The sequence below is a fragment of the Mirounga leonina genome, unplaced genomic scaffold (assembly GCF_011800145.1).
Source record: "Mirounga leonina isolate KUSES-001 unplaced genomic scaffold, KU_Mleo_1.0 Mir_174, whole genome shotgun sequence".
Taxonomy (NCBI): Eukaryota; Metazoa; Chordata; class Mammalia; order Carnivora; family Phocidae; genus Mirounga; species Mirounga leonina.
The window spans coordinates 7,048,831-7,063,158 of record NW_023270451.1 but is presented as its reverse complement, the minus strand read 5'-3'; the positions used below and the strand labels follow the sequence as shown (position 1 = coordinate 7,063,158).

General features: G+C 40.0%; 1 protein-coding gene across 1 annotated transcript in view; it reads left to right on the top strand.

The window, feature by feature from the left end:
- Nucleotides 1-14,328, top strand: part of MAGI2 (membrane associated guanylate kinase, WW and PDZ domain containing 2) — a 1,284,239-nt gene that overhangs the window by 1,153,040 nt on the left and 116,871 nt on the right. The window contains exons 11-12 of the mRNA XM_035020443.1: nt 5,857-5,888; nt 12,441-12,627. Of these exons, the coding sequence (XP_034876334.1) occupies nt 5,857-5,888; nt 12,441-12,627 (219 nt within the window). The remainder of the gene's footprint in view (nt 1-5,856; nt 5,889-12,440; nt 12,628-14,328) is intronic.

Below are 14,328 nucleotides of genomic sequence, written 5' to 3'. Positions count from 1 at the left end.
CAGTAGTGCTAAGTACGTTCACATTATTGTATCTTCCTTCTTTTTTAAGCAAAACAGAACACAGCTCTTAAAAAACCAGGGCATGGACATCTGCAGTGAAACGGGCTTTTATTTCAAAGTGCCTCCTACTTCTTTTCTATTGCTTAAAGAAAAAGAGGAATATAAAATATTTCCCCTGCATCTCTATCATTTTTGTAACTGTACAATTCCCTATAAAATACATGAAACTGTAATGATAGTCTTCAAAACCAGAGTCATATGTTGTACAAAGTACTTCAGTTGAAGGAGAACCCATTTCACATTCTGCAAATGGAAGTTCAATCTGTCCAATGGAGTATAGAGGCTTATTGAAAGATTTAGTTCTATTTGGCGAAACTTCTAGAAATCTGGGGAAAAAATTGCCTTGGCATTATTCCAAATTGAAGATATCATCATGGAACTCTCTGATCTAAGTTGTTCCTCATTGTGTTTTGATCTCTTATTCAAACTGGGGTGATTTTAAAATTTCAACATGTTTTTTCTGTGTGAAAATTAATAACAAATCTTACCAAACAACTTAAAACGCACACTAGAAAAGGGCTCTCCTTCAGAGCTACTGTAAATATATTGATATTTTTTCATTCTGGGTATCATGTGTCAGAAGTAGGTTTTGAAAAGAGCCACTTTGAGGAACCTTCCTCTTGGGACAAGACAGTGTTGCCAACCAGTCATCAAGCGATTGGAAAACGCTCACATTGGCCATGGAGTTTTGCATCACATGAGGGAAAGCCTACATCAAGGCTGCTGATGGACAGACAACCAACAGAAGCCAGAAATCTGCATAGCAGATGGAATGTTCTGCGGTTCCTCTAAAGCAAGATTCCTAACAATAAAACTTTGGATGGGGTGCAAGAAAAGGAAATATTAAGTAATTTCTGGGTTTCTTACTTAATTGAATGGGGTATTACCTGCAGTAGACATTACAATTGTGTTTTTGTTTTTAAATGGACTTATATAAAGTGTTCCCCTGATAGGGTGTTCAGATTTAGCAAATAAAAAATACAGAATTCTGGGGCGCCTGGGTGGCTCAGTCCATTAAGCGTCTCTTGATAAGGTCATGATCTCAGGATCATGAGACTGAGCTCCACTGTGGGTGTGGAGCCTGCTTGAGATTCTCTCTCCCTCTCCCTCTGCCTCTCCCCGCCCCACTCCCATGTGCACTCTCTCTGAAACAAACAGAATTCCTATTTAAATTGAATTTCAGATAAACAACAAAAATTTTTTTATATAAGTATGTCCTATAGAACATATATCTCATACAGTATACAGGACATATTATACTAAAAATTATCATTCATTCTCTATCTGAAATTCCAATTTAACTGAGCATACTGTATTTTATCTGACAACCATCTTCCTGTAGTTTACTAAAAGTTGTATTTATTGACATGTAGAATTCAATTCAGGTTTCAATATGAAATCAGTGTTTTCTTCTCTTCCGTTTTCAAGTACTGAAATTTCTCGTCTAAGCTCTTTGCACTGGGCTTCTGTTTCTCTGCCCATCTCGCTTTTAGGTGCAGAATTAAAAATGTATTTTACTTTTATTTCTAACAAAGACAGATTTTAGAAACCTAGTTCCACCTTGAGCTTCATATTAAATGTATCTAAGTTTTCTCATTAGCTGCATCTAAATTTTCCCATTATTCTCTTATTTTTTTCCCTTTTAGGTCCCGATTTATGGTTTGTTAGCTTATAACTGTATCTTAAGGTCTTTCACTTTTGTTGTCCTAAGAGTAAGGATTAAATAAATATGTTTATATTTGTGTGCACACAAACATACACCAATAAATAATTAATATGGAAAACGTGGGTCATTATAAAGAAATTTTATTCCCACAAGGGAACATAATATACTGCTTTCTATAGAAGTAGGGGAAATAAAGGCCAGAAATAAACTAAAACATAAAGGTGACATTACTATTATTTTGAAGAAATACTCTTTTTGTATGAATTAGGTTCATAGCTCTGAAAGATTAAGAAAAAGTTATCTAGATCTTTGTTCTACTTCCCTATGGAGATGGGTGGTGGGAAACCCAAAAGTCATACTCCGAGCAAACCAAACCTAACTTGCTTCTGTGATCTATCCCCAACTAGAATGATTCCAGAAAAAGAAAAATTACAGAACTAGGGATTTAAAAGTTTTTCCTTTATTTTTGGTGTTTTTATTTAAATATTAATTGGAATAAACTTGGTTTCGAAGAGGGGCCATCCTACAAAAAAGCATATTGTACATTTGTAATATATGCTAGTTTGTTCCACACTATTATAGCATTTCTGTAGCTCTTCCAATGGAATTGAACAGAAAGTTGGACTTCAATCATGTAGAAAACTTGACCTTCTGGCTTAATCAAGCCAAATCAAGTATACCTGAGATAGATGTTTTCTATTTATCTTCATTTAAATGTTTATAGCATAATTGATAATTTGCCAAAGAAACACAAAGGGCCACATAAGTTATTTCTATTTGGGGAAATCTATTCTGATACTATTTCTTACTACCTGAAATTCCTTACTCCTAGCAACCAGCCTCTTTTTGACAATGTCTCAGAAAGGCTAACTATTGCTTCAGACTGAAGGCACTGAGGCACAGGCCAGCATTAGGAATATTCCAGAAACTGCCGTAATAGGAGCAGGAAGGAAGCCCTGGGTCGCGCCAATGGTCTGGGGTCAGACTAAATGAAACAGCCTTAAAAGAACGGGAAGCCGGGCGCCTAGGTGGCTCAGTTGGTCGGGCGACTGCCTTCGGCTCAGGTCATGATCCTGGAGTCCCTGGATCGAGTCCCACATCGGGCTCCCTGCTCAGTGAGGAGCCTGCTTCTCCCTCTAACCCTCCCCCCGTCATGTACTCTCTCTCTCTCTCTCATTCTCGCTCTCTCAAATAAATAAATAAATAAATCTTAAAAAAAAAAGAACGGGAAGCCAAAGTACCTCTGATGAAGGGTGGTGACATTAAACATTCCTCTCTCCTTGTCTGATCTTGACCAGTGGCCCTCTTATGCCATTTTAGTTCTGACACCATAACCACTGAGAGGTCAGATAATTACACATTTTCCGGAGGAGGAATAATCATCTCGTAGCATAATGTCCCACGCGGAGGCGAGAGCTCCATAACAGAACGACCATTTTCTTTTTTTGTTTTCTTTTTTTTTTTTTAAAGATTTTATTTATTTATTTGACAGAGAGAGACACAGCGAGAGAGGGAACACAAGCAGGGGGAGTGGGAGAGGGAGAAGCAGGCTGCCCGCGGAGCAGGGAGCCCGATGCGGGGCTCGATCCCAGGACCCTGGGATCATGACCTGAGCCGAAGACAGATGCTTAAGGACTGAGCCACCCAGGTGCCCCCAGAACGACCATTTTCAATATCTTTGTATCAAAGTCTAAGAAACTCCCAGCATCTTACAAATATAAAACAGCAAATACTCAAAATCCGTTCTGGCGCTCCAGGAAGAAGGTGATGATGCAAAGAAAGCAGAAGAAATAATTGAATGTTTTGACATTTTTGAGAATGTACAAATGACATCTTTTGCAGAAGACCTGTTGCTGGCAATTGCATAAATCAACAAATAGATTTTATCCTTCACTGAAAATAATGGTTAATTGGCCAATAGGTTACATTTTTTTTTTCTGTAGACTTAGCAGTCAATTTGCTTTTGTTGGCATTTTTACAGAGTAAGTCAAGGAGACAAATGTATTTATTTATCTGTAATTTTCACTCTCAGCTGCTTCCAAAAAAAGATGTGATTAGATCCTTATAATTAAGTTACAATCGAACCACATGTCGAACAGAATTTTTTTCATTAGTTGGAAAGAGAGATAAGAACTTACAGGATGTGTAAGATGAGCTGATTCTTCTCATCTCCTTAGGTAGGATGGTTATTACATTTGAGCATTAGATTTAACTCTGGGTTCCAAAGAAAACTGAGAAATCTGATAGGTTACATACCTTTCCCTCTTTTCATTAAATGAAGTATCAGGTCTTCACAACGTGCATTGAGGTACGGTTAGTATTTATGCCGTGCCTGTGTGGGATTGCTTAAACATCTAGAGAATTGGGTGTCCAGATTTCTGCAGGTATTTCCTATAAATGGGCTAGTTTTCAACTATTACCATTTTATAGGATCCCAGTTTTTAAGGTAATAAACACACAGTATGTGGTTTATTTTTAATATTTCACTTTTATTGGGCATTTTTCAGATACAAACTAACATTAACATGAGCAAAATTGTTCTGTTTTGGCTTACTAGGGCCAGTATATGTTGACCACCCTCCTCCCCACCATCATTTTTAAGCTTGTTTTTACTACTTTTTAAAAAACTGATACCGTATGATGATAATAATAAAAGGAAATAAGGAAAGGGAATCAATCTGTATTTTGCTTTTCATTATCTAAATGGTCATTTGGATCACAACAGAGACAGTCCAATCTGCATACCATTTGTGATCATAAAAGTTGCTCAGTAAATCGGGGTTGGGGGAAAGCACGGCTTTGTTGATACATGAGTCATTCAATTAACGAACAGTTTGAGCTGCTTCTTCATGCCCAACATTGCTGGCACTAGCATAATAAATAGATACCTGCTCAGAGAAGGTCTCTGTGGGAGAACAGTCCCCAAAGAGTTATGCCTTTATACACTAGAATCTGATTCATAATACAGGTAAAGACATTATTTTTAAATTTAGGGCTAATGAGCTCTTCCATAAGCGGCCCAAGGTGATCTCTCAAAACAGTTCGCTTTTCACTTGACCCAGAAAACCCTACAAGATCATGCAAATCAAGAGGTTCAAATCTCCATGGTCACTTTAAGAACACACATGAAACTGCCCAGGCCATCAAGGGTATGCAGATCCGAAAAGCTACCGGTGTCTAAAGGGCGTCCCTCTGCAGAAGCAGTATGTGACGTTCCGTGGCCATGCTGGTGGAGGTGGTGGGTGTGCACGGGCCAAACAGTGGGGCCAGACACAGGGTCGATGAGCCAAAAAGAGGGCTGAATTTTTACTGCACATGCTTAATAATGCGGACAGTAATGCTGAACTGAAGGGTTTAGATGTAGATTCTCTGGTCATTGAGCACATCCAGGTGAACAAAGCCCCCAGACGCAGCGTGGAACTTACAGGGCTTATGGCCAGTGGCCAGATTAACCCAGACGTGAGCCCTCCTGCCATGTCGAGATGATCCTTATTGAAAAAGAGCAGACTGTTCCTAAACCGGAAGAGGAGGTTGCACAGAAGAAAAAGATACCCCAGAAGAAACTGAAGAAACAAAAACTTATGGCCCGGGAGTAAATTCTGCATAGAGTAAATGCAAATAAAAGTAAAAACAGAAAAAAAAAAAAATGTAGGACTCATGAAGGCTTGTTGATTCCTTTTTAACCACATAAAGAAGGTACACAAAGCAGAATTATTTTGTACTAAGCAAAAGTATTTATCTTGAAGAATTTAATATCTGTCTATATTCTCTCTGTCCCTCTCTCCCTCCTCCCCCGCCTCCCCCACCCTGCCACTTTTCCCCATTCTCCAGCTATGGCCGGGACACAGAAATCCCTAAGGATGGCTCAATCTTAGATCTCGTAAAGCAGCTGACTATTTGCCATACAGTTTACCTTCTCTGTGCCTCAGACTCCTCAGCCGTCAAATAAGGAAGTGTTCTCAGAATAATTAACATAATTCCAATGAAATTATTTGGGCTCCTTGAATAAAACTATAGCATATTTTGTCAGGCAACTGATTAATATTAATGCAATCATCTGAATATCATGCCACCCATAAGTGGTGGCAGGTTATATTTTCGAAGTTCAAATATTGTTTTCTTCATTACAGGTTTCTTTTCTCCATGGAAAACTCCAAAGCCTGTAAGTTGGAATTATTATGCTTCCTTCTTTATTTTTGGTTACTGTTGCAATCCCATTAAATAAGAGTTAATTGGGTGACCGCAAAATCTCTTTTACCTCTGAGATTCTGTGATGTCAAAAGGACAAATCCTGAGTCCCTTTGTCTTGTACTACAAAAATAACATGTCTTACTTTCCTGTAAAGGCAGTTCTTCCTGTTTTTTAATAAACTTAGAAAATGGGCATTAACACTATTCAATATGGTGTACTATAGAAACCTTTTGTTTTTCCCCTGTCAGGAATAACTATAGTCTTTTAATATGGAATTTTTAGACACAGTGCAAATGATAGGCCTAGAGGTCTTGAGCTACAAATTAAGTCTGGTGCATAAGAAATTTAACTTTGTATATATTTATATGTCTATATTTACATTTGAATATATATGCTAAATATGTGTGTGCAAATATTGCAGAGACATACATATTCCACCAAACCTGGCAATCACTCAACTTCTGCATCTCCTTCAGAAGCTGGTGATCTCCGTCCGCCATCACCTAATCTCTCTGGGCCTACTTCCCTCGTGAATCATCCTGAAATGTTGATGCCGATATAGGAGGCTGATGGATTTTAATACTCTTTTGTGTGGCTGGGTTAGCCAAGGCAGCTTCACAATTAGAAGTAGTTTTTCCTTGCCATTAGATTGAAACTAGTAACTGGCCAAGTCCCCAGAACTGGCACTGGTTTTCTGGGATACCGTTTCATGGAGGGCTAGAATACCGTGCCCTACCTGGGATGTCTAAAACTCAAAACTAAAAGAGAACTATAGCAAAGTGATGCAAGTCAAAAACAAAACTCGGGGAATCACTTCTCCCACTATCTTCTTTTCTTCCCTCTCAATTGAGCAACTCAGATGAAAGTGGCCCCAAGTCTGGCCAGTGAGTAGGGAGTTCTTGGCTTAACTTATGCAATTCTCCTATTTCTTTCACTGAAAAACTATTTAACTGCTTGATTTTCTCCTTTTACAAAGGGAGGTAATATAATTATGCGTGCTTTTCAAGCACAATAACTGGCTTAATTAAATAATAAGCCTTGAAATGGTTTGAAGATGTGAAAGTGAAGTATTATTGAGCCCGGTCATATGCCCGAGCTCTGGGTTTCTCTCAAAGAGACATAAGGAAACCGGGAGCTGGAGATGAGGGACTGATCTCTCAGAGCTGCAGAACCTCCTCACCAGGCATGTCGTCCTTTGGGATTGGTCTCATCTGGTCCACAGAGAATATCAGATGGGGAAACTGGGCCTATTTAGGTTTAGTAAAACATTTAGTGATGTGTGTGGTTTGAAAAGAGGTGGTTTTAAAATGTTTAAAATGAAATTTGTTTTATCTTGGCCAACATTTAAAGAGGTAAGTATTTAAATAATTTCTTCCTTTCATCACCAAAGTTAATCTGTGCTCTGTGGTTATACACATCTTTATCTAATTTAACAAGGAACCTTGTAACTTCATCATGGTGCTACAATTATGCTATTTAGTGATTTCCTTATGTGTACCACATTTACACAAATTATGCCATTTGGCATAATTACAGCATTTTCTGTCATTTTAGTAATTATATCCATAGTCAATAATTCCAAAAAAAGGTTTTATGGAACTTAATTTACAATTAATCCTGAACCTACACATCCCTACAAAAACTAAGGCTTGGACTTCCAGGTTCTAGACTGAGTGAGGATATAGGACTGTCGATTTAATGTCCTCCTGTATCCACCAGAAGCTCTTTAGACTAGAAACTGTAATGAGAAGCAGTATGATACATGTTCTGGGGCGCAGGCTCTGAAGGCATACTGCCTGGGTTCAAACTTTGCTTCTTCTCCTTAGTAGCTATATGACCTTCAACTAGCCACTTAAGTTGTCAGTATCTCCAGTTCTTACCTGTAAAATGGGAACAATAATAGTACCCCACTCATATAGTCATCATGAAGAGTCTCAGTCCATGTAAGTTGCTTAAAACAGTACCTCTAAAATATATTGAGCTCAAAAATATAAAGTACTGTCATCCTAGAGAGCAAACACTCCATACATGAAACCTTAATAAGTTAATGACTCTATAAAATGAACATAGTTTGCTGAAGTATTCATCTGAGCAAATATATAAATATATACCCACAGTATATGGATTTATAGACTCTCTCCTCTCAGGATTGATGACATCTGTAGTCAGGATAAGGAAATGTTATCCTGAGTGAGATCTCTCCTCCTCCTGGTCCTGTGTCACTTCCTAACCCTCTTCTGTCTTACTGATCTACATCTTAAGCTAATCCATGTTGAGATAGTCATTTTGTAACAAGTAATGTACCCCTAATTGTAGTGAGTTCTCATGCTCTCCATCTGAAAGGAATCCAAGTTCATTCTTCAAGTACAGAATCAAATCAAATGCCTTCATATCCCAGCCCTGCCCTAAATTAGTGACGGGGTACATCTAGACTACCCCAGCTTCTATAGGAAGCAAACAGTTTCTCAACAGAGTACTTCGTGGGAGGTGGGGTGCTACCTCATTCACAAGCCCTCTACTCAACAGTGTGCTCCCGTGATCAGAAGGTAGTTACATCATGATTCAGTTTTCCTGTTTTACCGTTTGGGGCCATGTTGTGGGCTACATGTCCACTCTGTCCACTGATAATTCAGTGACTGACTCTACCTTCATACAGTCAGGCATACCTTCATACATTCATTCACCAAATCCAGCAGAGCTACAAGGTTTCTCCCAGATACTGAAAACAACCTCATTTCCATTTTTACTTACCCTAGTGAGATGCCTAGGTTTGAACACCACTGGGACTGTACAAGGCCCATTCAGAAGCCTATGAGAGGTAAATGTCTGGCAGAAGCACAACTCTAGACAAGCCAAGGTCAGGAAAACACTAGGTGAAACAAGTGAGGTCCAAGGGCCTGGGCAACGAGACAGGATCAGAATCTAGGGCGTTCAAGAAGGTTGAGAGGAACAAGTGAGCAGAGTGTCCCAGCTGGAAAGCAGAAGTCCAGAGACCACGTTGTCTAAGAAAGTAAGAAGTCAACAGAGTGCACCCTTCAAAAGATGCTGTCAGATCAGCACACCAGTCCCAGTGAGCAGAGGGGGACCTCTGACCCCAGGGCAGGCAGTTTGCGCCATGGTCTTTGGGGTTGAAGCCAACAAAGAACTCAATCTGGGGGTGGGGAGCTATAGGACTGCAAGTCTGCTTCTTCAGTTATTTCATGGGCGCAGTGATTTTCTGCTCTACAGTCTTTTAAGAAAGCCTGACAGAGTGACTCAAGGGTTGATGAATGTCACGGCAAGATGTTGTGAATGCTTTACTAAGCATAAACTGGACTACTGACTAATTCCCCTGTTTCTGTGCTATAGAAATTGTAGAACTTGTCACTCTGCCCCTGTAACCTTCCCAACAATGCCTAAAGCATTATTTGTTCTGTAGTTTTAAGAATGTTTTTTAGAAATACTAATATTTCACCTGAAGCATGTTTGCTCCAACGATTGCACATGAACAATACATACACCAGCAAGACCATGTAAGTATCAGCTCACCCTCAGTAGAAAATGAGAGAAAGAAATAGACATTGGCTGAGGCCCTCTGATGAAGAGTGGGATTCTACAGCTACTCAGTCCACATATCTAACTTATTTACTGTGTAGAATTTAGTATCTTACATTTAGAAACGGAAGGGAGAAAGTCACAGCCACAGTGCATCCACATGGTGCCTAAAGCCAGTAACTTTGAAAAATTAAAAAAGAATACGACTTTAGCCACAAATGTGGGTCTTCTCATCATAGCAAAGACACAGAGAATAGATAACCAAAGAAACCCAGAATGGCTTCCTAGATGAATTTTGCTATCAAATGAATTATGAAGTGCAGATTTTTACTAAATGGGAGCAAAAGGCCCACTAAGCAGAACATTAGCAAAAATTCTAAGCAAATTTGCCAGTTATTCCCCTCAATGTATTATTGTAAAAAGCAGTCCCATTAGAGTTACAAATTGGGTTGACCCGGGGTCTGCTGCTGACAGCTGCTGGACCTCTTTGCGCTTTCGAGATTATGTTTAATATTAGGGAATTGAGCTCAACTAGGGATTTTCCATCCTCATTAGGTATAGAAACTTTGTTCATATGAAATCTTGGTCGGTAGCCCATTACAGAAAACAAATGAAAATGGAGCCAATTGTCTTAGTGCCTTTGGACTGCGGTACCATAGACTGGGTGGCTTCTAAACAATAGCAATTTATTCCTCAGAGTTCTCGAGGCTGGAAGTCCAACGTCAAGGCGCTGGCGGTTTCAGTGTCTGGTGAGAGTCCACTTCCTAGATGTCCATCTTTTCTTTGTAACGTCACCTGGCAGAAGGGTCTTCAGGACTCTGAGTCTCCTTTAATAAAGGCACTCATCCCATTCATGCGGCCTCCACCCTCGTGACCTAATCGCCCCCCCGCAAAGGTCCCACCTCCTAGTACCATCACCTTGGGCGTTAGAATTTTAACATATAAATTTGGGAGGGGACCCAAACATTCAGACCATAGTATCAATCTTACTGAGATACAGGTCAGTGACCCATTTCTTTCATAGTTTGCTGGCTCACTCGACACCTGCCACAGCCCCAGGTAGGTGAGCAAGTCACAGGGAACTTTGTTTTACGAAGTGACATGCACACTACATGTTATCTCACATTCCCTCAACTTTAAAATATTTATAACTGATACGCCAGAACTGGTGTAGGAGACCTAACCGAGGTATAGCCAGCATGGAAACAAAAGCAGGGCAGGTCAGTAGGGGACAGAAAGTTATAATCCTGCCAAGCTCAAAACAGTGTGTATCAAAGCTAGTTTGTTTGTTTTTTAAAAAAGAACAGTTATGAGTCAGCTAGATTGGGGGAAAAAAAAGAAAAACAGCTGACCATTGATGATTTCATTCATTCACTAAATTAACATTTTCTGAGCTTACCATGTGTTGGTAATACAACAATGAGGAAGACTCTGTCCCCAGGATCTGTCCCCAACGCGCGCTATTTGAGGAGACATAGGTAGACTTGCCATTATCCTGAAGTCTCATGAGCGTTGGGTGTGAGGGGTGGGTAGAGGTGCTGTGGGAGCATCCATCACCAGTTCAGGAATGGTCAGCAAAGGCCTTCCAGAGGAGACATCTTCTCTGAGTCTAGTAGCCCCCAGGTAAAAGGAGGAAGGGAGGTGAAAAAGTGGAAAATGGATAAAGTTTGCAGGTAGGAGGAGAAATGAAGAAAGCACGCAAAGGTTCAGAGGTAGGAGAGAATCAACGGATCCTGGGGAATGAGAGGAGAGACCATTAGTGAGTATGAGGACAGTGAGCAAAACTGGGTCATGAGGAGCCACTAATGCTCCAGCGGGGAGTTTAGCCTTTAGCCTGAAGACCATGCTGACCCAAGGCAGAATTTTAGACAAAAGGATAACCTGATCTAAGTTCTACACAGAGCAGGTTTATTCAAAGCAGAAAAGTACAAGTTGAGTTTGAATCAGTTGACTATTGAATGAAGGTGAAGTTGGTGGTACGAACAGGTCATCCCAGCTAACCCGGCTTTCTACGCGACAAAAGGATATTAGTCCTCACCTTATCTACCTCACGGGGCCATGGTGCAGGTCAAAGAAGGTACAGTGTGTGAGAAAACATGGTAAACTGGGAAGTGTTCTAGAGATCTTTAATAAACTGTAGTGGTGGGGCGCCTGGGTGGCTCAGTTGGTTAAGCGACTGCCTTCGGCTCGGGTCATGATCCTGGAGTCCCGGGATCGAGTCCCACATCGGGCTCCCTGCTCAGCGGGGGGTCTGCTTCTCCCTCTGACCCGCTTCCCTCTCGTGCTCTCTGTCTCTCATTCTCTCTCTCAAATAAATAAATAAAATATTTTAAAAAATAATAATAATAATAATAAACTGTAGTGGTAGCAACCTCAGCAGTAGCATTTTGGGGAAGAAACTGCCAGATCGGCAGAAAATGAGGCTTCACAGAAGAATGAACAATTCATAAATCCCAGCTGGTTGCATGATTACTTCAAACTGTAAGGAAAGTGACCAAATGTTTAGGTATAGGAGATTATTAGGATATGTGTAGGTGTCAAAAGAATACGTGGAGACCACTTTATTCTCTTCTGTTTTAGTAAAGATGGGGTAATGTATCAGGGCCAGTTCCACACATTTCTATACACTTACGTGTAAAGCTGTCTTGAGACCCATGTCATCTTTCTCGTGTAGGAGGAAAAAACGCTCAGAGAGATTAAGTGATTAGCTGGAGATTGCCAGCAATATGTGACAAGGTTATATATGTTTGCATTCAAAAGTCAGGCATCACTCATGTTGAGTACCATCTATGGTACTTTAATATAGAGATGCAGAATCTTTTCTCACACTTATTCCCAAGTTGTAAATGGTTCATGGAAGAAATGTCCACAGGGCAAGAAGGTCTAACTAAGGAAAGTCCACAGGGCAGGAGAGTCTAATTTAAAGGGGGAGGATTGTGGTATGTGACAAGGAAGAATTCAGCATCTTGTGTTCTCTTTCGCTTTCCAGATAATGGACCGCTGGGAGAATCAAGGCAGTCCTCAAACGAGTTTATCTGCTCCGGCCATACCACAGAACCTGCCCTTCCCACCCGCCCTTCACAGGACTTCCTTTCCTGACTCAGAGGCCTTTGACCCAAGGAAGCCTGACCCATATGAGCTCTACGAGAAATCTAGAGCGATTTATGAAAGTAGGCGTAAGTGAAAGCCACATAAAACACGGGTACATTGGTAATAGCTGAAGCCCTGCCAAGAGATATATTGAAGCTGAGATGATCTGGTGTGATTTTATATTCTGAGGTTCAAAAAGTATCTCAAAAGTAGAGACAGCTGATCTAAACTTTTCTTTAAAAAAAAAAAAAAAGCCTGTCAATTCAAAAAAAAAAAAAAACCCACAAACCTTATATCTTTTGGTTTTATATTTTATTTCCTACTGTTTTCCCTCAAAGCCTCCGAGGAAAATCAGGAATGTATTTGGTGGGAAGGACGGGGGGTGGGGGGGTGGCAGAAGAGGTGGATAGTTTTGTTTAAGTCACCAAATAATAAGATAAATGTTTGGGATGTTTGTGTGCAATCTGATCTCGAGTCTGCAGCTTAGATTTTTTTCTTGAATGCAATCATTGAAGAATTTAGGGCCATGAGTAAACGTTAAGCGAGTCCTTCCAACTCACAATCATGAAAGTAATGGTTCTGAAACCAGCAGAGAGCCAGGTGCCAATCATTTCTACCCAAAACTTCTGCTTCTCATTTAACACAGTGGGGCCCCTTTAATGCGGTGGGACCCATTCAGTAATAAAACAAAATAGCGCGTATGAACTTGTCATCCTATTTGAAGGTCCCCTAAAGTTATTTCATTGCACTTTATAAATATTAGAAAACAAAGGTTTTGAATATTGCATATATGTTCCTCATGCCTCTTTGCACCATCTGACAGGTCGTCTCTTCCAAATGTTAGAGGCCAGGAATCTGAATGGCATGAATGTATAATCTATGAGAGAAATGCACAGTATAATATGAACCTAAATAAACGGATCAAGAAACCTAGTCCAGTGAGAAGTGTTTGGTCCCCCGCACTCCCTTTTACAGTCTGCTGACTTCCTTTGTCTCTGTGTTCCTCCAATGTCTTCTCTCCATCTTTATCATCTGAAACATGAATAGCAAGTCTTAAACTGTGTGTGACCACAGAGGATCTGAAATCTGTTTATTCTTTATGAGCTCAGGGGCTGAGAATTATGCACCCAACTGGTAAGGGGAAGAGGAGACAAAATACTTTTTCCCCATCCTCTGTAACCCTCTGTAAAAGCAGTCTTCATTGATAAAATAGTTAGGACAGCAGGGCAGGCATTGAGAAATCATTTTCATCAAAATGAACCCCCCCCCCAAATACACCTCTTTATTTTAAATAATCAGCTCTGACAGGGCTACTATACTTCATCATTTCCCTTCTGGATGAGCAACTGAAATGTCTTTAAAGGATTGTGAGGTTAGAATATCTTTGTGTTAGAGTAAGAACAAAGTAGTATGTTTAGCTGTATAATATAGGGTGTAAATTCAGGGTGCTGATTTTCAGTAAATAAAAAAAATGAAAGATTTGAACACAGTTCTTAATACCTTTTCTGTTTCAATATCCAAGTATCTATGGAATACCCACTTAACTCTCAGTACCGTGGAGAGATACCAAAGATGAGTAATACGTCTCATTCTCACAAATTTAACTGGGCAAATGAGAATAAGTATTAACAGGTGTAGATACCGAGTTACAGTAGAAGTTCTAACTTGGAGGATGGAAATGCATTGCAGGATGAAAATATCGTCATGTCCTTGGCTTGTTGAAACTTTTGATTACTTTTAGGGAGCTTCAGGAGATGCTTCCTCTTGTTTCTGTCCCTTCGTTGATC